Below are 25537 nucleotides of genomic sequence, written 5' to 3' on the forward strand. Positions count from 1 at the left end.
TTCTCGTGCGCACGCAAAACGTTTCTCGTGCGCACGAGAACTTTCGCGTGCGCACGAGACTATCGCGTGCGCACGAGATCTATCGCGTGCGCACGAGATACTTCGCGTGCGCACGAGAAACTATCGCGTGCGCACGCAAAACGTTTCTCGTGCGCACGCAAAACGTTTCTCTTGCGCACGCGATAGTATCTCGTGCGCACGCGATAGTTTCTCGTGCGCACGCGAAAGTATCTCGTGCGCACGCGATAGTATCTCGTGCGCACGCGAAAGTATCTCGTGCGCACGCGATAGTTTCTCGTGCGCACGCGATAGTTTCTCGTGCGCACGCGAAAGTATCTCGTGCGCACGCGATAGTATCTCGTGCGCACGCGAAAGTATCTCGTGCGCACGCGATAGTTTCTCGTGCGCACGCGAAAGTTTCTCGTGCGCACGAGAAACGTTTCGCGTGCGCACGAGAAACGTTCTCGTGCGCACGCGATAGTATCTCGTGCGCACGCGAAAGTTTCTCGTGCGCACGCGAAAGTCTCTTAGATTTTTTTTTTTGCACAGGTCACTTCGGGGGCTCCGTAGTATCACTCTTTTATATTGAAAATAAAAACTTCAAGAGTAAGAATATGCTACACACACCCACACTTCTCATTTAAATTTCTGTTTCCATGGCCCGTCTTTCAACTGGTCACACCGCAGTCATTCTAGTATTCTCATAGAGTGCGCATTACAAAGACAAGTACAGTTTTGAGCTGCCATGAAGTTGAGAGTTATATAGATAATGGATGAACTGACAAATGTTGGACAGGCCTGATGCATGGACAGTATTTCAAACAGATGGAGTGAGATCATTGCTCTAAAAGTTATTGCAATTCTCTGCATGTCCATTAGAAGCATTGAGATAACTGCTTGGGGCATAACAAGCTGTTACACACTATCTTGTTCATTTTAGTATAAGCAGGGTATGTTTTATATGTACTTTATGAGAGGCAGCCAAAGCTGATAGTTATCACAACCCTCAGTTCTGTACACATGTGGACAAGCCATGGTCTTCAGCTATGCTGTATGTATAAAGGCAGAAACCTGTTGAGAGATCAGCCTTTCACACTCTAATCCTAATAATAAATGGAGTGACTTTGCACTTGTAAATAGCACCTGCCACACAGCGTGGCTATTTGCACTCTGGTGTAAGTCTGGTGGAAATCACAGACAAACTGCACCTATAGGGTCGCTGCAGTGGCGTGAGGTGTAACAACATGCAGACAACCGGGTTCGATTCCGACTTTTGTCATACTTTTACCCATCTTGCTTCTTGTCTGCAGTCACTCCATTTCCTTTAATATTACTTAAAATAACAGACACAAATGAATATAAAGGTTGATGTAACGCTGTCTAAGCAAGGACGACAGGAAGCAAGACTTCAAGACACGGTAAGCCTTTTAATTCCCCTTTTTGTGCCAACAGTATTCACAATTTCTTTAGTATTCACAATTTCTTTGTACTCGAACGCTGAGTTCGTTGTCCGTCTCTGTCTCTCTCTGCTCTGTGGCTGCTGGCTTTTAACCGCTCTCCTCGCTCTACTGCAATTAGAGACAGGTGTTAGACATAATTTAGCCCAGGTGTGAGCGCCCTTACCGCTTTTCTCTCCGGACGGGCGCTTGACCACGCCCGCTGCCACATACCCCCACCGCCCGACTCAGGCCGGGCGTCATCCGGCCTGCCTACCACTCCCCCATTTCTGGAGAGGAAGTCGGCGGCAGCCATCTGCACCCCCGGTCTGTGGACCACCTTGAACTTAAAAGGCTGGAGGGCCAGATACCAACGGGTGATCCGGGCGTTAGTATCTTTCATGCGGTGGAGCCACTGCAGTGGGGCATGATCCGAACAGAGGGTGAAGGCCCGCCCCAGCAGGTAGTACCGGAGGGTGAGGACCGCCCACTTGATGGCCAGACACTCCTTCTCCACGGTGCTGTACTTAGTCTCCCTTAAGGAGAGCTTCCGGCTAATGTACAGCACCGGGCGTTCCTCTCCCTCCACCAGCTGCGAGAGTACGGCCCCCAGCCCTCTGTCTGAAGCGTCCGTCTGCAATACAAAAGGGAGAGAGAAGTCAGGTGCATGCAAAAGCGGCCCCCCACAAAGTGCAGCTTTAACCTGCGTAAACGCCTGTTGGCACTGCTCTGACCATTGGACCGGATCTGGAGCCCCCTTTTTAGTGAGGTCAGTCAGCGGGCTGGTGACGTCCGAATAATTAGGCACAAATCTTCTGTAATAGCCAGCCAGCCCCAGGAACTGCCTCACCCCCTTTTTGGTCTTAGGTCTAGGGCAAGTCACAATCGCCGCGGTCTTATCAATTTGGGGACGCACCTGGCCATGACCCAAGTGGAACCCCAGATACCGTACCTCCACACGCCCAACCGCGCACTTCTTGGGGTTTGCTGTGAGCCCCGCCCGCCGCAGCGATCTCAGGACGGCCCTCAGATGTTGCATGTGCCGCTGCCAATCATTGCTATAAATGATAATGTCATCTAAATAGGCAGCGGCGTACGCGATGTGCGGTCTGAGGATCCGATCCATGAGTCGCTGAAACGTGGCTGGTGCCCCAAACAAACCGAAAGGAAGCGTCACAAATTGGTGTAATCCAAACGGCGTGGTGAAGGCTGTTTTCTCACAGGACATTGGTGTCAAGGGGATCTGCCCTTAACCCTTTGTTAAATCCAAGGTCGAATAAAATCGAGCAGTACCTAACCGATCGAGCAGTTCATCAACCCGGGGCATTGGGTACGCGTCAAATTTAGACACCGCGTTGACTTTTCTGTAATCCACACAGAATCGAACCGACCCATCACTCTTGGGAACAAGAACAACCGGGCTGGACCAATCACTGTGGGATTCCTCTATTACGCCCATATCAAGCATTGCATCTAATTCTTCCCGTACGATTTTCTTTTTATGTTCGGGTAAGCGATAGGGGCGGCAACGCACCACCGCGCCCGGCTCGGTCTCGATGTGGTGCTGTATGAGGTTTGTACGGCCCGGTAGAGGGGAAAACACGTCCGCAAATTCCTTTTGTAACTCAGAAACCTCTGTGAGCTGCGGCGGTGAGAGTTGGTCCCCACAAGTAACCGGAGTGTTGGGATCGTAGTTTTTGTTTATCTCCGGTCCGAGCTCCACCCTCTCCGGAACTACCGTGGCCAACGTCACAGAGGCCGCCTCCTCCCTCCATAATTTCAGGAGGTTGAGGTGATAAATTTGACGCGCGCCCCCTCTATCGGTACGTTTAACCTCATAATCGAGATCCCCCACTCGTCGTGTGACCTCAAAGGGTCCTTGCCACTTGGCGAGTAATTTAGAGCTTCGATGTTGGGAGTAATACTGAGTACCTTGTCTCCGGTGCAAATTCCGTAGCCGAGCACCCCTGTTATACAGCCGGCGTTGGCGTTCTTGAGCTTGGAGCAAATTCTCCTGTGTTAGTCACCCCAGTGTGTGGAGTTTTGCTCTAAGATCGAGAACGAACTGAATTTCATTTTTACTATTAGAAGGTCCCTCCTCCCACGCTTCGCGGATGACGTCAAGGACACCGCGGGGGCGTCGCCCGTACAGCAGCTCAAACGGGGAGAACCCGGTGGAGGCTTGCGGGACCTCTCGTACTGCAAACAACAGGGGGTCTAGCCACTTATCCCAATTTCTAGCGTCATCGTGTACGAATTTACGAATCATGTTCTTGAGCGTTTTATTAAATCGTTCCACTAGGCCATCTGTCTGAGGATGGTAAACGGTAGTGCGAATCGATTTGATGCCCAAGAGCTCATAAAGTTCGCGAAGTGTCCGTGACATAAAAGTCGTGCCTTGATCGGTGAGGATTTCTTTCGGAATCCCCACCCGGGAGATTATCTTGAAGAGTGCCCCTGCAACACTACGTGCGGAGATGTTGCTCAGAGGCACTGCTTCCGGATATCGCGTCGCGTAATCCACTAGGACTAACACGAAGCGATGTCCGCGTGCTGACCGTTCTAATGGCCCGACGAGGTCCATTCCAATTCTTTCGAAGGGGACCTCGATTAATGGTAGAGGGCGCAACGGCGCTTTTGGGGTGGCCGGTGGGTTTACCAGCTGACATTCACGGCACGCCGCACACCACCTGCGGATGTCACCGCCAATGCCCAGCCAATAGAAACGGGCTATTAGACAGAGAAGTGTTTTCCGTTCCCCTAGGTGACCGGCCATGGGATTATAGTGAACCGCCTGGAAAACCATTTCCCGGCGGCTCCGTGGAATCAATAATTGTGTTACTTCCTCCTTTGTTTGGGCGTCCTGCGTCACCCTGTATAACCGATCTTTAATAAGCGAAAAATACGGATATGAAACGGCGACACCCGGCCGGAGATGTTGACCATCGATTACTCTCACTTGGTCAAAGGCGTGCTTAAGGGTTTCATCCCGCGACTGCTCCAAGGGGAAGTCCCCCTCCGAGAATTCCCGGAGAGGAGGAGCGTCCACCTCGCCCCTTCCCACGTCACTCGGAGCAGCAGAGGACGGCCCTGGCTCCGCCTCCCCCGCCAAAGCATCGCACATCACACACCCCTTCACTTTCACGCAGGACCCATCCGCACAAACTCCCTCCAATAACTTTCTAAAATTCGGCCAATCCGTACCCAAAATTAGCGGATGGGCGAGGCGGGAACTAACCGCTGCCTCCACACTATGTTTTTCTCCCCGGAATTTGATCGCCAGAGTCACCACGGGATACTTGTGAATATCCCCATGCACACACCTCACCCTCACCAGTTTAGCTGAGCCCAGAGCCCCGGGTTGAACCAAGCGTTGGTGGATGGTGGTCTGGTTACAGCCGGTATCCAACAAAGCTTGGTATGTACCCCCCTGGATTCTTACCGGAATCCGGTATGCTCCAGCCCGATCGGGGGCAGCCTGCGGAACATCGGAGACCCGCACCACTGCCCCTATTTCCATCAGCGGACACTGATCCCGGAAGTGGTCCGGGTCTCCACACCTCCAGCAGACCGGCCCAGGCGCTGCGGCCGCACCCGTGCTGGCGGGTGCCCCCACCTGAGGAGGAGAGCGGCTGAAGGACGGGGAAGGGCTAGGCGGGTGTTCCCAAGGCCGGGAGGCTGGTCTCACAAACGCTCCGCGCCTGCGGGGGGCAGGAACGGACCCTGGGGAGAGAGCAGAGCAAGAGGGAAGAGGGGAGGGAAAAAAACAGGGGAAGACACAGGGGAAGGGGAGACAGAGAGAGAGGGCTCATCCGCCCTGGGAATCGCCGCCATGTGGTCCTCCAGCGAGGCCGGGCGGTGGCACTGGACCCACTCGGCCGTCTTCCGGGGCAAACGCTGGACAAACTGCTCCAGTACCACCTGGTCGACTAGCTCCTCGACGTCGCGGTCCCGCGCGAGCAGCCACCTCCGACAGGCATCACGGAGCCGCTGGGCGAAAGCAAACGGGCGGTCGGATTTGTCGAGCTTCAAGGCCCGGAAGAGCTGGCGACTTTCTTCCGGGCTCCGACCAACCCGTTGCAAGATGGCTTTCCTCAGATCGGGGTAAGCCAGGAGGCTTGTTGCCGGCAGCTGTTGCGCCGCGAGTTGTGCTTCCCCGGACAGGAGAGGGACTAGACGGGCGGCCCACTGGTCTTGGGGCCACCCCCAAATTTCCGCCGTTCGTTCGAACAGGTCGATGAACGCTTCTGGGTCATCTGCCGGCCCCATCTTCTGTAACGCGGGTGGGGGCAATGTGGCGCGGGTGTCCGGGGTCGCGGCTGCGGCTGGAGCGGCCTCCTGGCTGAGGTCCGGATTGCGTGCCGGTCCTCTGCTTGAGCCCGCATGATTTCGAAGAAGCGACGATCCTGGTCTTGCCGGAGCTCAAGCAGGGATTGTTGGTGGCTCTGATGGAGTGTAGCGAGGGACTGGAGGACTCTACGGGGCGATTCTGTTCCATCCTTTGGAAGACAGGTGTTCCTAATAATCTCCCGGGTTTCAGCACCAGTGTAACGCTGTCTAAGCAAGGACGACAGGAAGCAAGACTTCAAGACACGGTAAGCCTTTTAATTCCCCTTTTTGTGCCAACAGTATTCACAATTTCTTTAGTATTCACAATTTCTTTGTACTCGAACGCTGAGTTCGTTGTCCGTCTCTGTCTCTCTCTGCTCTGTGGCTGCTGGCTTTTTAACCGCTCTCCTCGCTCTACTGCAATTAGAGACAGGTGTTAGACATAATTTAGCCCAGGTGTGAGCGCCCTTACCGCTTTTCTCTCCCGGACGGGCGCTTGACCACGCCCCCGCTGCCACAGTTGATTTCCTTACAGTGAAGGTCGTAGAGTTGAGAGAAATGTTTGATCTGGGTAGAATTAACTTTGGTTTTACTATAGTAATATTGGAGTAACCATGTTGTTTACAGAAGCCATAGTTTTAATGCAATTAACCACAGTGTTAATACAGTAATATTGTGTTAATCTGTAGTAACCATGTTTAATTTTTTGGTTACTATGATTTTACTTCAAAATAACATGGTGATACTGTTGTTACTGTTGTAAACCCATGGTTATTTTTTGTAAGGGATAGGTTTAGGGGTAGGGGTTGGTGTCTGTAAGACTAAATTGCATCTATTGCTATTTGCATTTAGTGTAAATAACATTTAACAGTATTTGTGATTAGTGCAAATAGCTTCTGCCAATAATAAACCAATAAACATTCAAGGCAACACAGCAGTCATTTTCTGTATCTTTAATAATCTTAAATGCATGATAAATCCATCGACTTTATGTACCAATTGTAGCATATACTCCATCACAAAGGAATTGCAGGTTACATCATATTCCACTGTGATGTATTCGATGTCCAAATTCCAGTTTACTTTGCTACAATGGTACTGTAACTTACAAAGAAGAAATATTTATTCATGATATACACTGTACTTAAATGCTGATCACAAAAAAGGCATTTACTGTATAACAGCATTAACAACGATTTTGTTCAGAATTTCCATGTGGTCTTTTCTTTCTGTCCACATATTTTCTGATATAATGTAAATGAATAGTTCACCCAAAAATACAAATTTGTCTCATCATTTACTTATTCCATCTCAAACTAGTTTGTTTGCACCAAGGAGACTGCAGACGTCAAGATTTATAGTGAAATAGGTTATAGGTATAGGTTACATTTTGGTCTGTATGTCACCCAAAACCAATCCTATTGCTTCAGAGCACATCGAGTAAACCACTGGAGTTGTACAGCATAGTACCTTTGTCCTTTTTGGACATAAGAAAGTGTTGGACCCAACTGACTTGCATTTTATTGACAAAAACACCTCAGAAAATATCTTTGTTTGTGTTCTGAAGAAAGAAAGTAAGTCATGTGAGTTTGAGAAGGCATGAAGTAAATGATGAGTGAATTATCCTTTTTGGATGAACTATATGTTTAATGTCTGTTACAGTTTGCTTCATTTCATCATTTCCAAACCTAAAATCATTATTTCCGTCTGTGTTCATCTTTTGCCCTTTGACGTACTTAAGAAAGTAAATTAATGAAAGGAAAGGAAATGCAACGAAGTCTGTAAGTGCCCATGACATGTTACATCTCTCCTTAGCCAAAGTCTTTTAGGCCAAGGCTCAGACTTTAAACAAGCGTACATATCCTTACTTTGTGTATTTGGCTTTTTAAACCATAGAAAAATACATTGTCCAATAGCTGATAAATGGCTTACTGGCTTAATTTGATGTTTGGAAACTCATTCAGAACAATGTAAAACAGCCATGGTTTTTCTCCTAAGAGTTGTTGAGATGGTGAGCATTACATTTTTATATTTAATGGTTCAGTTTTGCTTAAGAGGAAAATAGAACAAAGCAATTGGATGGTTTTAGTAGACAGCACTGCTTATTTAGCAGATGGTGTCCAACTTGTCTAACCAAGAAGACATCAGCAGCAGCCATAAATAGATATTTTATTATGAGCAGGTGAAAATGTGATCACTAGAAACATCACTAGGTCTGCAGTTTCTTGATGTGTGTCGGCTGCCCCCTCAACCACAGGTTAGAGCCAACTCATTTGTGCTCGTGCTTTTGTATCTTTTCTGTATTATCTTTTGATGATGTTCTCATTTTCTACCTCTAGGTTTTCTTATTTCTTCTATCCATTCCTTATCGCTGTCTGGAGAAAAGGTTTCTGAAAGCATTGTTGTAGTTCTTGTTAAAGGCTGTATAGATGAGTGGATTGAAGAAGGAGTTTGAGTAGCCTAGCCATAGAAAGACACTTTTCCAGACAGGGGGGATGTCACATGAACAGAGCGGAATGATGAGCTCAGCAAGGAAAAAGGGAATCCAACAGAGCACGAATACACCAATCAGGATGCCCACCATCAGAGCAGCTCTCCTCTCTTTCTGCTCCCGCCACGTCTCACCATCTGCCTGGAACGATACAGTGGCATGACGAACCGTAAAGGCCATCTGCGGCTGCCGTTCTGCCTCCTTTACCTGGCAAATAAATAAGAAGGTCAAGAAATGTATTGGTAATGCTAATGGGGTACATTAGAAAATCAGTTATAAATGTTATAGCAATTTGATAAGTTAAAATAACAAGGCAATGTGAAACAGGTGAGGCAATCTTGTCATAGTATATATAAGGAGCCTCCAAAAACATCCTAGTCCTTCAAGAGCAAGGATCATTTGATACTTGTCAATTTGCCAACAGATGCTTCAGCAAATAATCCAGCAATTTGAGAACAATGTTCCCCAAAGACAAATTGGAAGGATTTGGGACTTTTCACCCTCTACATTGCACAATATACAGTAGTTAAAAGAAGGAATCTGGTCAAATCTCGGTGCATAAAGGGCAAGATGAAAACCACTTCTGAATGCATGTGATCTATGATCCCTCATACATCACTGTCGTAAAAAACATTATTAATCTGTAATAGATATCATGAATATGGGCTTGGGATAATTTTAGTAAACCTTAGTTAGTCAACACCGTTCACCACTACATCCACAGATGCAAGTTAAGACTTTACAGAGCAAAGCAGAAGCCTACATCAACACTGTCCAGAAGCGCTGCCAACTTCTCTGGGCTCGGTCTCATCTCAGAAGGGAATTAAAACAGTGGAACCATGTTTTCTGGTCCGATGAGTCTACATTTAAAATAGTTTTTGAAAACACAGCCGTCATGTTCTCCGGGCCAAAGAGAAAAAGGACCATCCAAGCTGTTATCAGTGTCAGGTCCAAAAGCCAGTGTCTGTATGGGCCAGGAGTGTGTCAGTGCCCATGGCACGGGTAACTTGCATATCTGTGAGGACACCATTAATGCAGACAGATATGTAAAACTTTTGGTGCAGCATTTAATTTATTTTTCAGGGACGTCCCAGCATTTTCAGCAGGACAACTTCAAACCACATACTGGCCGAATAGAGAGTACGTGTACTAGATTGGCCTGCCTGCAGTCCTGACCATCTCCAATTGAGAATGTGTAGTGCATTATGAAGCTCACAATATGGCAACAAAGACCCCGTACAATTGTGCAGCTGAAGACCTGCACAATGGATCAATGAGGGAAAATTCCACTTTTTAAATTTAAACTTGTGTCTTTAGAGCCTAAATGCTTGATAAGTGTTATTAGAAGAAATAGTGATGATTCACAGTGGTAAACACTTGACTATCCCAACAGTTTTGGAGTGTGTTGCAATCATCTGATTTGAAATTACTATACATAAAAAACATTGAAATTCACAAGGTAAAACATCATATAATGTGTAGTTGTTGTGCTTTCAATATAGCAAAGGGTGAATATAATTTACAAATTACTCCTTTTTGTTTTTTATTAGCATTTTTAATACTGTCCCAACTTTTTCAGAATTAGGTTGTATAAACAATGAGCAGCATTTTAAGTATTGGGAACATAGTAAAGGACTTCATGATTCACAGAATCATCTTTCAATCCATCAAAATGGAAACAAGGTAAGTCACATTAGCATGTTACATGAGGTAAGATAGGTATTTCAGTCAGAGTGAATATTATATAGAGAAGAGTTTGGTAAATCTATGCTAGTTTTAAGTTCCCTTTCAATTAGTTAATTTTGACTGTGTCATTGCTGACGCTATGCGGTTATCTCTGCAGCTGTGAAGAGTTTTTCTGAAACTCTTTAAAATCACAAGTTTTAATCGGCAGCGCTATCTTGTCAACATTTTCTACACATCAACTGGAGTTTTTGATTGGATAGGGACTGGTGTTACTTTCATGTACACATAGCCCCTCTTGAAATTTGCCTTCAAGAGTACTGTTCACCAGTTCAGGGACTACTGCCGATGAGTTCTTTTCCATACTGGTCCAGATCAAAGGTGCCTCAACAATTATGGTATCACGGTATCATGCCGCTGTCTAGCCGTGTTAACCATTTGGAAAAGGGCCATGTTTTATCAGATGGGCACGGTACATGGCCAAGTGTCCAGATGAAAAGTGGTCACAATGGATGCCTCAAACACAGAGGAGGAGGGCAGGGCCGGCTGCCTTTATCTCTCTTCTCGGCTGATTTACCCGATTGAGGGCCGGGTGTGCGTAGTCACAGCAGGACCCCACCCTCCTCCTCATCACAATGATGTATAGAATGGTTGGATAAAACTAAAAGATGTATATGAGTATGATGTGCACTTTACTGTGCAGGGGTCGTGTGCTACAAAATGTATGTGGCGAAAGGTTTCTAGTTCAAATGATAACAAAACCCATTACAATTTTGTACTTTAGATTATGAAAATGTATTTTCTATCTAGTATAGGTGTTTTTTTGTTTTAATAAAATATGTTGCATTGTTAAAGAACTTGTTAAAGAATGAAATTCCTCACTATTCAATGGCCGTCTTCATGGCTTTCATTTATCACTACACAGAGAAAAGGTATAAATTTAGCAATGCAGGCAAAGGAAAGAAATAAAAAGGCAAGGCATGATACAGAAATTGTCAAGGAAGGAAAAGAATAATGTTTACACTTTTGCTAAAATTGTCTCCCATGAGAAAAGAGGATGAAAACAAAACATGCATATAAACACAGCTAGATACAAAAGCACATATGAGTTATTAATGAGAAAATCACTATAGTTTCACTGTTGTGACTGTATTCCTAAAGGTATATGGCACTCATAATTGATCTCATATTTTACATGCCCATTTAATAATAAGATGTGAATTTTTTTATGACATGATATAGTCATGTGGGGTTATTTGATGTGACATCAATTATTGAAATTAAATTAAAATTTAAAGTACAAACAGGAGAACCCATTGATAATAAGTCCATTTAAATGAGAATTGGAAGAATATGATTATCTGGAATCTAAAACTGAAAAACAATTCAGAAATGTGTGTCTTGTTGCTTGTTTGAGAACCATTGAGTATCTGATTCTAATTTTATTCTCTGTCTCACTCTCTGTGCGTGTTTGTTTTGGGGAGGAGAATATATCTGTCAATGCAGGGCCAGGTGTAAACTCCTGTGGGTTGAGTATACCTTCTGTGAGAATAACTCTGCTGGGTTTGATCGTCATCTCTACACTGGTGAGATAACTTTATCCCGTAGCCTCCTTTTCTCTCTGTATGTATTTAATTTTTTGTTTCCTCGGACACCTCATTAACTCAATATACAGTAAAGCATAAAAACTACACATTTACAAGTCAGTTACCTGTGTGAATAACTTATTGCTCATTTTACTGAGAAGAAAAAAAAAATACAGCAAGACTTGATCTTGAAAATACATCAAAATTTACCCTCATCCCATTTAATAATAAAAGCATTAGAAAGCTAAAGTCCAAAATAATAAAAATAATTTAAAAAACAAAAATCATATCAGATTATACTATCTTTCATAAAATACTATATATATATATATATATATATATATATATATATATATATATATATATATATATATATATATTATGCCTCCAAGCCTTCATTAGTAATTCATAAATGTCACTTCAGAAATAGTATCACGGCTTGTGCTGTTTCTAACAAGTTATTGGATAAACATGGATTGATTGATTTGTGTGTGTGTGAGAGAGTGACAGAGAGAGAGAGAGAGAGAGAGGGGCAGAGTGTGTGTGATCACCTGTTGCCACTCCTAAGCAGAGATGCTGTCAGCTTTCTGAAGCTCAGCTCCACTCCAATTTGGAAAGTCAGATAAAATGTAAGCACCTTCAGTTTGTGTAATGAATCAGTCTGTTGTGTCTCTCAGCTGTGATGAGCCGTAATGCTGAAGTTGTTCATTTAAAGCTATTTCCTAGCTTTAGTAGTAGTAATACAAGCGATCATATAGTGCTGTATGTAAACGGCTTACACGGATTCACTTCACGTCGCCTAACTGGCTCATATTACACATAAAAATTATCTTTTGCCACCACCTGCTGGCTAACATATATAATGGAAAAAAAATATGTAAAGACAAACCATAGCTCTTAACAGATCTGCACTAGTCTTACACTTTAGTTTAGAGCGGTATGAACTCAAGCGGAGTGACACACACACACAGTGAAGCGTCCAAGTGCTGATGGTGCCAGACCATCAGTGCTCATGGAACGTCTCTCGTCCAGTCAGATTCGAGGACCGGAACTAACTGTTATTGGAAGCCAGCTGGTAGGTAGCTCACTCCCCTGGCCTCAAGACACGCACTAGCAACTGACGCTAGAGGCTGTAGCCTTTAGCCTCCTTGTTAGCACGACTACCTCCAATGCCGGAGACGCCGGTTTGAGTCCCGTTCGGAGCGGGATGGGTAGGACCGGTTACAGTAATACAGTAATGTGCAAAAGTTTTAGGCACTGGTGAAAAATGTTGCATAGTGACGATATTTTCAAAAATAATGACATAAATCGTTTTCATTTATCACTTAATGTCATACAAAGTCCAGTAAACATAAAAAAGCTAAATCAATATTCGGTGTGACTGTTACGAATGAGCAGCGAAGGCAGACGAGGAGATGCAGTTCCAAATGCAGTCAAACTTTATTTAAACAGACAAACCAATAAACACAAAGGAAAACCCTCAATGGGGAAATAAACATAAAACTGAATACACGGGCAGGGGAAACATACCAGGCTAAACAACATTCAGCAATCGACAAGGAGTGAACAAAAGGCAGGGCTTAAATACACACAGGAACAAACAAGGGAATGAGGGACACCTGGTGAAGCAATCAGGGAAGGAGAAACAATCAGAGGGAAACCAATCATAAAAAGAAACTACAAAAGGACTACAAAAACCAAACAGGAAACAGGAACTAAACTAAACTTCAACATAAAAGCACAAAAACAAAAGACAACAGAGAACATGACAGAACCCCCCCTCAAAGGATCGGATTCCAGACGATCCCAAAAGCACAAAAACAAAAGACAAAAAAGCCCACAAAAAACAAAATGAGGGCACCAGGGGCAGACAGACAGTCCAAGGGGGCACAGGGGGCAGGCAGGAAGTCCAAGGGGGCACAGGGGGCAGGCGGGCAGTCCAAGGGGGCACAGGGGGCAATAAGGCGGTCCAAGGGGGCACAGGGAGCAGACAGGCAGTCCATGGGGGCACAAGGGGCAATTAGGCAGTCCACGGGGGCACAAGGGGAAATGAGACAGTCCACGGGGCCAATTAGGCAGTCCCGGGGGGCACAAAGGGACAGGTTTAGGAGGTCTGGGAACCGTCGACCGGGCAGAGACCGGTTCAGGGGGCCTGGGAGGTATCGACCGGGCAGAGGCAGGTTTAGATGGCCCGGGGGCTGGCCATAAGGCAAGGGCCGGCTCAGGGGGCCTAGGAGGAGGCCACAGGACAGAGGCCGGTTTTGGTGGCCTGGGAGATGGCCGTGGGCCAAGGGCCGGTTCAGGGGACCTGGGAGGTGGCCACAGGCCGGTTTTGGTGGCCTAGGAGATGGCCGTGGGGCAAGGGCCGGATCAGGGGACCTGGGAGGTGGCCACAGGACAGAGGCTGGTTTTGGTGGCCTAGGAGATGGCCATGGGGCAAGGACCGGTTCAGGGGGCCTGGGAGGAGGAGTGGCCACTGGGGAAGCCGGCGGAGCCGTGTGAGGCGGAGCCAAGGAGGGCCTCTGAGGTGGAGCCGAGGGAGGCTTGGGAGGCGAAGCCGAGGGAGGTGATGGCTTGGAAGGCTCAGAAGGTGGAGCTGAGGGAGGCTCAGGAGGCGGAGCCGAGGTAGGCGGCGCCGTAGGAGGCTTTAGGAGTGGAGACCAGGAAGGCTCTGGAGTCTCTGGAGGCGGAGCCGTAGGAGGCTCGGGAGGCGGGGCCGTTGGAGGCTCGGGAGGCTCGAGAGGCGGAGCCGTAGGAGGCTCGGGAGGCGGAGCCGTAGGAGGCGTAGGAGGCTCGGGAGGCGGAGCTCTGGAAAGCTCGGAAGGCGGAGCTCTAGGAAGCTCGGAAGGCGGAGCTCTGGAAAGCTCGGAAGGCGGAGCTCTGGAAAGCTCGGAAGGCGGAGCTCTGGAAAGCTCGGAAGGCGGAGCTCTGGAAAGCTCGAGAGGCGGAGCCCTGGAAGGCTCGGGAGGAGCTGGCTCTTGGACGGTCATGGCTACTGGCACTGGCTCTTGGACGGTCGAGGCTACAGGCGCTGGCTCAGGGACGGTCGAGGCTACAGGCGCTGGCTCAGGGACGGTCGAGGCTACAGGCGCTGGCTCAGGGACGGTCGAGGCTACAGGCTGGCTCAGGGACGGTCGAGGCTACAGGCGCTGGCTCAGGGACGGTCGAGGCTACAGGCGCTGGCTCAGGGACGGTCAAGGCTACAGGCGCTGGCTCAGGGACGGTCGAGGCTACAGGCGCTGGCTCAGGGACGGTCGAGGCTACAGGCGCTGGCTCAGGGACGGTCGAGGCTACAGGCGCTGGCTCAGGAACGGTCGAGGCTACAGGCGCTGGCTCAGGGACGGTCGAGGCTACAGGCGCTGGCTCAGGGACGGTCGAGGCTACAGGCGCTGGCTCAGGGACGGTCGAGGCTACAGGCGCTGGCTCAGGGACGGTCGAGGCTACAGGCGCTGGCTCACTGACATCGGGGGCTAAGGGCGCTGGCTGGTTGACCGTGGCTGAAGAGGGCTCAGGCTCGTTGACCGTGGCTGAAGAGGGCTCAGGCTCGTTGACCGTGGCAGGCGTGGGTCGGGAGGCGGAAGCCCGTCTTCTCTCCCTCCTCCGGGCAGACAAAGTGGACCGTGTGGGTTCTGGGAGCGCGACTGGCATGGGGGTCGGTTCGCTGACAGGTGGGGCTGGTGTTATAGGGGGCGCCGGGGGTGGCTGAAGAGACTCCACTGTGGATGGTGTGGTAGGGTCCTTCACAGCAACGCCCACAGAGAGCGGTGAGTCGCACACCAGTAGGGTCGCCACCAGGAAGTCGCGGAGAGTCCAGCCACGCGTCGCTTGTGGCAGCCGCTCCTTCAGCGAACCGTCTAGATTACCCCTGAAGAAGGCCACAAGGGAGGATTCAGGGAAGTCCGCGACACTCGCCAGTTCAATGAAGTCGCGGACGTGGTCCTCTATAGGTCGGCCTTCTTGCCTCAGGCTGAGCAGCCGGTAGTTAGCCTGCTGGACCGCTGGATCCATTGGCGGTCGATTGTTCTGTTACAAATGAGCAGCGAAGGCAGACGAGGAGATGCGGATCCAAATGCAGTCAAACTTTATTTAAACAGACAAACCAATAAACACAAAGGAAAACCCTCAATGGGGAAATAAACATAAAACTGAATACACGGGCAGGGGAAACATACCAGGCTAAACAACATTCAGCAATCGACAAGGAGTGAACAAAAGGCAGGGCTTAAATACACAGGAACAAACAAGGGAATGAGGGACACCTGGTGAAGCAATCAGGGAAGGAGAAACAATCAGAGGGAAACCAATCATAAAAAGAAACTACAAAGGACTACAAAAACCAAACAGGAAACAGGAACTAAACTAAACTTCAACATAAAAGCACAAAAACAAAAGACAACAGAGAACATGACAGTGACCACCCTTGCCTTTAAAACGGCCCCATTTCTCCTAGGTACACCTGGACGCAGTTTTTCTTGGTTGTTGGCAGATAGGATGTTACAAGCTTCTTGGAGAATTTGCCACAGTTCTTCAATCTCTTTATTTAATATCTGACTGACACGATATTCAACTGGGGACTCTGTGGGGTGCAATGCCATCTCTTGCAGAAAGCCCTGTTCTTCTATTCAAATCTTTTCTATTTGCAAAAGTAATGTTTGGGAGTCTAATATTTATATCTCCTATTAACACACTAAAGCTGAAGATATACATAACCATCTTAAGACAAATGCTTTTGTGAAACATCTTATAGACTTTTGCACAGTACTGTATATACATACACACACACACACACACACACACACACACACACACACACACACACTCAACACTGTATAAGGCTCTCAACTAGGGGACCAGGGTCCACAAGGAGGCCTCAGCTAATTTCCAAAGAGGCTGCATGATGACTCAAAATTATTAACTTAATTGAAGTGCTAAAAAATTTTCATAAAAGCATGAAAATGTAAATTTGACAGTTTCTGAAATTTCTGGGATCACAAAATTAATTGTTATTAATTATTTTAATCTATCGGCACTCCTAGTTTCTGGAGAGAGGTGAGCTTCAAATATTTTCTTGCACAATGGGTGGCCCTGGGAGACAAAAAGAGTTGAGAACCACTGAGATACAGTGAGGAAAATAAGTATTTGAACACCCTGCTATTTTGCAAGTTCTCCCACTTGGAAATCATGGAATGGTCTGAAATTGTCATCGTAGGTGCATGTCCACTGTGAGAGACATAATCTAAAAAAAAAAAAATCCAGAAATCACAATATATGATTTTTTAACTATTTATTTGTATGATACAGCTGCAAATAAGTATTTGAACACCTGTCTATCAGCTAGAATTCTGACCCTCAAAGACCTGTTAGTCTGCCTTTAAAATGTCCACCTCCACTCCATTTATTATCCTAAATTAGATGCACCTGTTTGAGGTCGTTAGCTGCATAAAGACACCTGTCCACCCCATACAATCAGTAAGAATCCAACTACTAACATGGCCAAGACCAAAGAGCTGTCCAAAGACACTAGAGACAAAATTGTACATCTCCACAAGGCTGGAAAGGGCTACGGGGAAATTGCCAAGCAGCTTGGTGAAAAAAGGTCCACTGTTGGAGCAATCATTAGAAAATGGAAGAAGCTAAACATGACTGTCAATCTCCCTCGGACTGGGGCTCCATGCAAGATCTCACCTCGTGGGGTCTCAATGATCCTAAGAAAGGTGAGAAATCAGCCCAGAACTACACGGGAGGAGCTGGTCAATGACCTGAAAAGAGCCGGGACCACCATTTCCAAGGTTTACTGTTGGTAATACACTAAGACGTCATGGTTTGAAATCATGCATGGCACGGAAGGTTCCCCTGCTTAAACCAGCACATGTCAAGGCCCGTCTTAAGTTTGCCAATGACCATTTGGATGATCCAGAGGAGTCATGGGAGAAAGTCATGTGGTCAGATGAGACCTTTTGGTCATAATTCCACTAACCGTGTTTGGAGGAAGAAGAATGATGAGTACCATCCCAAGAACACCATCCCTACTGTGAAGCATGGGGGTGGTAGCATCATGCTTTGGGGGTGTTTTTCTGCACATGGGACAGGGCGACTGCACTGTATTAAGGAGAGGATGACCGGGGCCATGTATTGCGAGATTTTGGGGAACAACCTCCTTCCCTCAGTTAGAGCATTGAAGATGGGTCAAGGCTGGGTCTTCCAACATGACAATGACCCGAAGCACACAGCCAGGATAACCAAGGAGTGGCTCTGTAAGAAGCATATCAAGGTTCTGGCGTGGCCTAGCCAGTCTCCAGACCTAAACCCAATAGAGAATCTTTGGAGGGAGCTCAAGCTCCGTGTTTCTCAGCGACAGCCCAGAAACCTGACTGATCTAGAGAAGATCTGTGTGGAGGAGTGGGCCAAAATCCCTCCTGCAGTGTGTGCAAACCTGGTGAAAAACTACAGGAAACGTTTGACCTCTGTAATTGCAAACAAAGGCTACTGTACCAAATATTAACATTGATTTTCTCAGGTGTTCAAATACTTATTTGCAGCTGTATCATACAAATAAATAGTTAAAAAATCATACATTGTGATTTCTGGATTTTTTTTTTTTAGATTATGTCTCTCACAGCGGACATGCACCTACGATGACAATTTCAGACCCCTCCATGATTTCTAAGTGGGAGAACTTGCAAAATAGCAGGGTGTTCAAATACTTATTTTCCTCACTGTATATAATTTTTACCTCTATGACCTCAGCCATTGGTGTGATGGTGTTGGTTTTGCAGGAGCCAATGCGAAACTTGGCAGCCTTGTAGATCTTCCAGTAGACAAATAGTACCACACAAAGGGGCAGATAGAAGGCTCCAAAGGTGGAGAATACTGTGTATGAGGGCTCCTGGCTTACTTGACAAGTCAGGCGCTCCTTTGAGTAGGTCTCACCCCAACCAAAGAGTGGTGAAAGTGAGATAACAGATGAGAGCAGCCACGTGAGTCCAATCATCACATTGGAGATCCTTTTGCGTGTCTTAAGTGTGTACTCCAGATGTCGTGTGATGGACCAGTAACGATCTAGGGCAATGGCTGTCACGTTCCAGATACTGGCTGTGCAGCAGAGCACATCGCAAGAGATCCAGACCTGACACAAGGCCCGACCCAGAATCCAGCGGTGACCATACAGCTCCCTAACCAAACTTAGAGGCATAACCAGTCCTGCAACCATCACGTCCGAGATGGCCATGGAGGCAACCAGATTGTGGGGAACGCGATGGAATGTGCGAATCCTCAGGATGGTCACCAAAACCAGAAGGTTCCAAACAAAGGTGGCCACCACTAGAATGGCCAGCAAAGTAAGGGTGAGAACGCTGAAGACAGAAAATGGACGGAACAAATTACCCGATTCTGAGCCACCAGAGTAATTCGCTGAAAGAACTGTAACATTCGGTTGAGTCATGGCGCCATGCAATGTTATGCAAATAGATATCTGGCTCTCATTTGAAAACAAGGTGAAAATGATTTTCCCTTCTTATTTCAACAGGCATGGTTTTATTGTTGTGATCTTTCAAGGTCCTTAATCAAAATGAATCTGCAGGAGTACGTTTTCTGAGCAATCTTCAATTTGTGAGCTTCTTGTCCTTTAGCTTAAAGTTATGTATGTTGAGCACACAAATGGTAGGCTTTTCAAAGTACTGACATTTGGATGACAGGCAGCCATTACATTAGGCTTGGACATATTGCTACTTGCTTGTTTATAGCCTTCGGCAATTGAGAAGTTCTTCTGAGGACACACACGTAAAGGTGTGAGAAGCCATCCTCCATCCTATAACACAAAAAAGGCATTAATTAATTTAATTGTTCATACATTAAAATCCTCTTAGTTAGACTGGCTGATATAGAAAACTCCTAAGCCTCAGGAGATGGAGTCAGGTTGATTCACATATAATCACAAAATCGCCACTTTTCTTAGGCACATTGTATAGCTTAATATAAATCTTTAGAAACATTATAGTTGAGCAAGTGCATGTTGTTCAGGGTCTCACTCTGACCCTGAACACACTCTAAGCTTTGTCCCACTTTCCACAATTCCAACAGTTATTCCCTATGAATGTCCCCTTTGTGAGCGCAAATTATAATTGCACAATTGCATAGTGTCAAATGTATACAGTTTCGAAAACCTCAGCAGTAATGAAAAACTGTGAAGTAGACGAATTCCCTGGGTATTTATTCCAGTCCATAGTGTAATTGTTCGTTACATGCCCTTTATGGTTATGGTCTGGGCTGAGATTTCCCGACTTCCCTTTAACTTATTTTAGTCAGTCAAATACTCTGTACAATAACTTGGACAAAATTTTTTGGAGAGCATAGGATTCTTGCATTAATTCAGAGAGAAAAATTGTTCAAGGCTCATTTTTACAGTATTTTGCCTTTCTATTAAATTGGTTTATTTATTATTTATTGCTTTGTAATCAAGTCCATGGATTGCAATTCGATACCAGTGTTGTTTTTTTGCATAAGTAGTTTAGAATAGATTTATATTATTGTGTGGAACTAATTGGGAGTACTCTTTAATATGCAAAGAAACACAAACCTCTAACTACACATTATTTCAATATAAATATGTAGTTTATTAAGAAACACGTTATTATTAACTAGTATAGTGGATAATGTAGCAGCAAAATTAACAGTAATTACAGTCTTCGAGTCTTCAATAGAAAAGAAACGTCATGGTTACTGACATAACCTCCATTCCCGATGGAGGGAATGAGATGTTGTGTCGATGTAGTGACACTAGGGGTCGCTCTTGAGAGCCCCGAACTTCTTACATTCTTTGAGAGAAGGCCAATGAGAATTGGTGAGTGGAATTTGCATGCGGGTATAAAAGGAGCTGGAATGCAATTCAATTCAGGTTTTGTGCTGAGAAGCTGAGACAAGGTCCAGCCATTTCAGCGGCTAGTACAGTGTTGTGGCAAGAGGGACACAACGTCTCGTTCCCTCCATCAGGTAACGGCGGTTACGACAGTAACCATGACGTTTCTTTTCTATTGAAGACTTGAAGACTGTAATTACTGTTAATTTTGCTGCTACATTATACACTATACTAGTTAATTGTGTCGATGTAGTGTCACTAGGGGTCCCTATAGAAAAACGCCAACAGCTGAACCGTGTTACGTGAACTGCTGATGCAGGTACGGGCAGGCTACTGCGTGCATAATAGAAGGTGCATCAGACTGCATGTAACCTCCCACAATGGCACAAAAGACATGGCAATATGACACATGGGCTCAGCAGCCGCACATGGAAGAGGCGCGGTGGTAGGTCCAGCCATGAAGGGGGGGGGGCTCTACAAACACAGCGACCGGGGGCAGAGACAGCTCTGCCCAAGGGAGATGTGGGTCCGCCGACAGGGAGTCCGTACCGTGGAATATACATCACAGGGGCCACCAGAGTAATTGGCACCTGTGGAGCACCTATCCCAGTACAGGGCATATTAGACCCCTTAGTGGGGCTGGCTGCGAACTACTACGCAGAGTTCGCGAACCATAGGGAAAAGCGCACATTTTCCCTTCAGGGGAGAGGATGCCACACTCCTTGTAGAGGAGTCCACGTCCACGATCCAGTGGGCAAGCCTCTGTTTAGAGTCAGCGTTCCTTTTCCGCTGTCCACCAAAGCAGACAAAGAGCTGCTCAGAGTGTCTAAAGCTCTGCGTGCGATCCAAGTAGGTGCGCAAAACACACACCGGACACAGCAACGACGGGGCCGCTGAACCGGGGCGGGTGCCTGGCGAACTGAATCACGTTACCGAGTCAGATGGTCCTGGCCAGCCACTACAATGGGTTGGAAAGCGTTAGCCATGCATCCAAGCTCCTGGTGAGGGGCACAAAGGGGACGACCGCATCTGACATACCTGGGGGTGGGCCTTGCGGCAGGGGAAGCAGGCGACATTGTGTCGGGGAGTGTTGCTTCAACACGAAGCAGCTGTGCTGAGGGGGAGCTCATAGCACTTACCTTGCTCTGCGAAACCGGCATTAGGTGGGTTAGCGACTGAGGAAAAGGGCTTCTTGGGCCATCCTCGAGACTTATCACAACCGGCGGGCCGTAGGTGTTGCGCGGCTGGACGAGCGAAGGCTCTACACTGGGGCAGAGAACTGGGCTCGTGTTGACGCCATCGGCGAGCATAAGGGATGCGGCATCTTGAGCCGTGCCGTGGAAAGATGTGCTGGATGGCCTCCATCTGCTTCTTCACCGCCGATAACTGCTGGGCGTATTCCTCAATGGTGTCGCCGAAAAGTCCAATCTGGGAGATGGGCGCGTTGAGAAAGCAGGCTTTGTCAGCGTCCCTCATCTCGACCAGATTCCCGTGGAAAAGGAAAGCCGTGACCACAACGTTTCCATGGTCATATTCTCACAATGAGTACATGAACCATCCACAAATGCAGCCTCAGTGTGATCATTGCCAGACACATGAGGCAGCGCCCGTGGCCATCAGAAGTGGAGAGATAACGACTGCATCCAGGAATCACACAAAGACAGAAAGGCATCTTTATAAAGACGCTTCTTTAAAAAGATGTTTGACGTCAATGTGTGTGCTCTAATAGAGAAAATATACACTTTAGCAGGACTTTTAGCGCTGTTGAAGTGCCCAGGAGCGAAATCTACACTCAATGTGCAGAAGCATATGCTATCCAACAGCATATGCTTCTTAAGAGGTGAATGGAACAGCAGTATTTTTCAGCTCACTGATAGTACAACCGCTCGGCGCCGAAGAAAAAATCTGAATGGAATTGCATTCCAGCTCCTTTTATACTGGTATGTCCGGGGGAGTGACATGCAAATTCCACTCACCAATTCTCATTGGCCTTTTCTCAAAGAATGGGAGGTGTTCAGGGCTCTCAAGAGCTATCCCTAGTCTCACTACATCGACACAACATTGAGTCAGTGACAGAAGGGGAACCAGTGTTTTATTGTAACTTTTTTTTTTTTAGGTTTCAACTTACATCTGGACTTTAAAGGATTCAGATCTCTTTTTTGTTCAATTTAGTTGTAATACATCAGTCCAATTTTCTTTAACACAGTTATTTTTTGGAACCAATTAAACTTAAATATTGTTATAAATTGTAAACAAATACTAATGATGACAATCATAAATAATACATTGTTATTAATATTATTGACTTTTAATTTTAAATTTTAAAAACAGTAATATATTTAAATTGTGCACTTTTTAAACCCGCATGCTTTTATTTTGACATTCTGAACTCTCCAGGACGTCCTGTATGTGTCTATTTGTAGGCAAGTTCACAGTAGTTTAATTCGCTTTTTATTCAAATTGGCACCGGAGGTTCATTTTACCACATTCTAAATGCATATTATAAGTGAACCGAACTATTGAGCATCTACATCTGAGATGCTGTTCTTGAGTAGCGCTCAAATATTGCGCACTGCTGTGCAGGCTAAAAATAGCCACGAGTGTGTGTAAACAGAGCAGCACCATTCAATAATGTGCTGGCGCTGCACATATTATATATTTACTTATTAAACACAGCCTTTTGTGATTCACAGAACTATTGCATGTCTTCAAGTGGCTTTGAATAAAATGCACGAGTCATACGAACTGCTTTAATGGTGTTTTAATGGTTCTTTTATGTCATTTTTGGAGCTTGACAGTAACGAACATGACTAACACATTTTATCGGATTTGAATCGGGCTCGTTGGACCGATAACCGACCCGTCTAAAAGCTTCAGTATCGGATAGGTGAATCCCTAGTTCAGTTATATTAATCAATTGAATTTGAATTTGGGTCTTCATACTGACCTTTCTGTATAATTGTCAACTGTTAAGAGATCCATCCCCATGAAGCATCTTTATCCCAAAAGTACAGCCATCTCTGTAGAAAACTCGCAGTACCCAAAATGCTTTGATTTTCATTACTTCCTGTTTTATGCATATGAAGATTGAACCTGTTGGCTTCAAAACCCTATTAGGAGCACAAAGACCAGCATGCTTGTCAGGAGAGCTCAGTTGTAAAATCATGAAGACATCAAATACCTGTCAGCAACACAACAGCACAGGGAATATTACGTGCTGTCACATCAGTGATGAAACAATTCTATTTTTTTACCTTGTTGATTGCAAAGTGTGGGTTGTCCTCTGCTTGAAACAAATTTAACTGACTAAAATCACACTTTTATGCCATGCGCTGAGGAGAAACAAAGCAAAAAAAGAAATGAACAAAAAAAATAAAAATAAATGGGATTGGTTGACAGTAGTGACAAAAGTGTACTGAGGTGTCAACAGACATTTCGTGTTGATTAATGCACCTCTGATTGCCAATAGCGCATCTAATTACCCAGCATGCTCATTAGGAAGTCTGCAGTATGTCCTGTCTGACGGTACAGATAGAAACATGCAGTGTCCACACTCAATGGGTTCATTACCACACACAAGCACAGAGGAACACTGATTTCAGATTCTCTCTCATTTTCTCAGAACAATGATGAGCTCTATTTACTCTGTTGGTATGACAGAACCACAAATTCATATTGCCATGGCTAAGAATAAAATGAGATTTATGGAAAATCTCAGATCTACATCAAAAACTTCTGTCTTCGTGGCTTGCTGAAATTGGCCACTTTTGGGTTACTTTGGATAATATTCATCCTTAATTTTCATCTCTTTCATCTTTCTTCTCTCTCTATATCTCTTCCCCTAATCTTTATATCTTTCCCTTCTCTCGTCTCCCTTCTCTCCCATCTCTTTTATTATTTTGTGCCCAGAGCCATGAAATTGGACACACATGCACCTAAACACATATGACTAGTAGCATGAAACCCCCTCTGCAGATTGTCTTGGCAGTGTACAACTAATCATTCATAATAGTTACTCAGAGATGAAGACACCGGTCACTTACTGCCATTCATAGAAGAGTGAAATTATTTCTGGATTACTTTTTTTTATGTATCTGTACAGGCTTCAGAAGATATAGCATAATGTTTGTGTGCATATGATGCTTCTGGGACTCCTTGGAGTGTTCACTGCTATTACTTAGCTCAATACTTAATGTCCCTGGGGTAATAAACTCAAGCAATTAACCTGCATAAACTTTTCCTAAGTGCTGAAATGCTTTAATCTTTAGCTTGTCAACCTGATTAGAAAAACCAAGGAGCAGGTTCCCATAGGGTGGAAATAGTCAAATAGTTATGGGTTAACCTATAGTTTACTGTATACAGTAACACAAAGGTTACAGGTTCATTTCCAAGTAAAGTGACCCAGGAACTGGATAGTTACTGAGATCAAACTCCTGTCATTATCAGGGTCTTGAGCATAGCACATAACCACAGATTACAGCAGAGTATTGTCTCTACAATCAGTGGAGTATATTCTTTAACTGAAAAGATGAGGAGAAATAACAAATATCACACAGGTCTTTCTGTTAATATGGTCACACATGGTCAGTCAACATGTGCAATTGTGACCTTAAAGGCATAGTTCACCCACAAATGAAAATTATCTTATAATTTACTCACCCTCATGCCATCCCTGATGTGTATGACTTTCTTTGTTCTGCAATATACAACTATGAATCTCCAAAAACCACATAGCCGCAGCATAAAAGTAATCAAAATCTGTGTGTGTGTGTGTGGGGGGGGGGTTGTTTGTGTTCAAAGGTGGAGATTTATAGTAAAAAAAAGGACTTAATTATTGATCAGTTTCTCACCCACACCTATCATATCGCTTCAGAAGACATGGATTTAACCACTGGAATGATACATTTTATGCTGCCTTTATGTGCTTTTTGGAGCTTCAAATTTCTGATTACCATTCACTTGCATTGTATGGACCTACAGAGCTGATATTTTCTTCTAAAAAATCTTCATTGATGTTCTGCAAAAAAGAAAGACACACATCTTGGATGGCATAAGGGTGAATACATGATTAGACCATTTTCATTTTTGGGTGAACTGTCCTTTAAAAAGTTGTTCTACCTAAAAATTACTTTAATTGGTACAGCCCGATGTAGATATG

General features: G+C 45.7%; 1 protein-coding gene across 1 annotated transcript; it reads right to left on the reverse strand.

Moving 5' to 3' along the window:
• Positions 1–6831: 6831 nt before the first annotated feature.
• On the reverse strand, positions 6832–19112 carry LOC127628234 (5-hydroxytryptamine receptor 5A-like). The gene is made up of 2 exons (XM_052105045.1): positions 18259–19112; positions 6832–8463 (listed from the first exon to the last, which is right to left on the reverse strand). The coding sequence occupies exons 1-2, from the start codon at positions 18964–18966 to the stop codon at positions 8131–8133; spliced, it is 1041 nt and encodes a 346-aa protein (XP_051961005.1). The 5' UTR covers positions 18967–19112; the 3' UTR covers positions 6832–8130.
• Between the last annotated feature and the right edge of the window lie 6425 nt (positions 19113–25537).

Source organism: Xyrauchen texanus, chromosome 1, assembly GCF_025860055.1.
Source record: "Xyrauchen texanus isolate HMW12.3.18 chromosome 1, RBS_HiC_50CHRs, whole genome shotgun sequence".
NCBI lineage: Eukaryota > Metazoa > Chordata > Actinopteri > Cypriniformes > Catostomidae > Xyrauchen > Xyrauchen texanus.

Excerpts from the sequence above, each read along its gene's own strand:
- LOC127628234 (XM_052105045.1), bottom strand. The coding sequence starts at position 18,966 with ATGACTCAACCGAATGTTACAGTTCTTTCAGCGAATTACTCTGGTGGC. Across the intron at positions 8,464-18,258 it reads CAATGGCTGAGGTCATAGAG|GTAAAGGAGGCAGAACGGCA; the intron begins GTAAAAATTATA and ends TTTATTTGCCAG.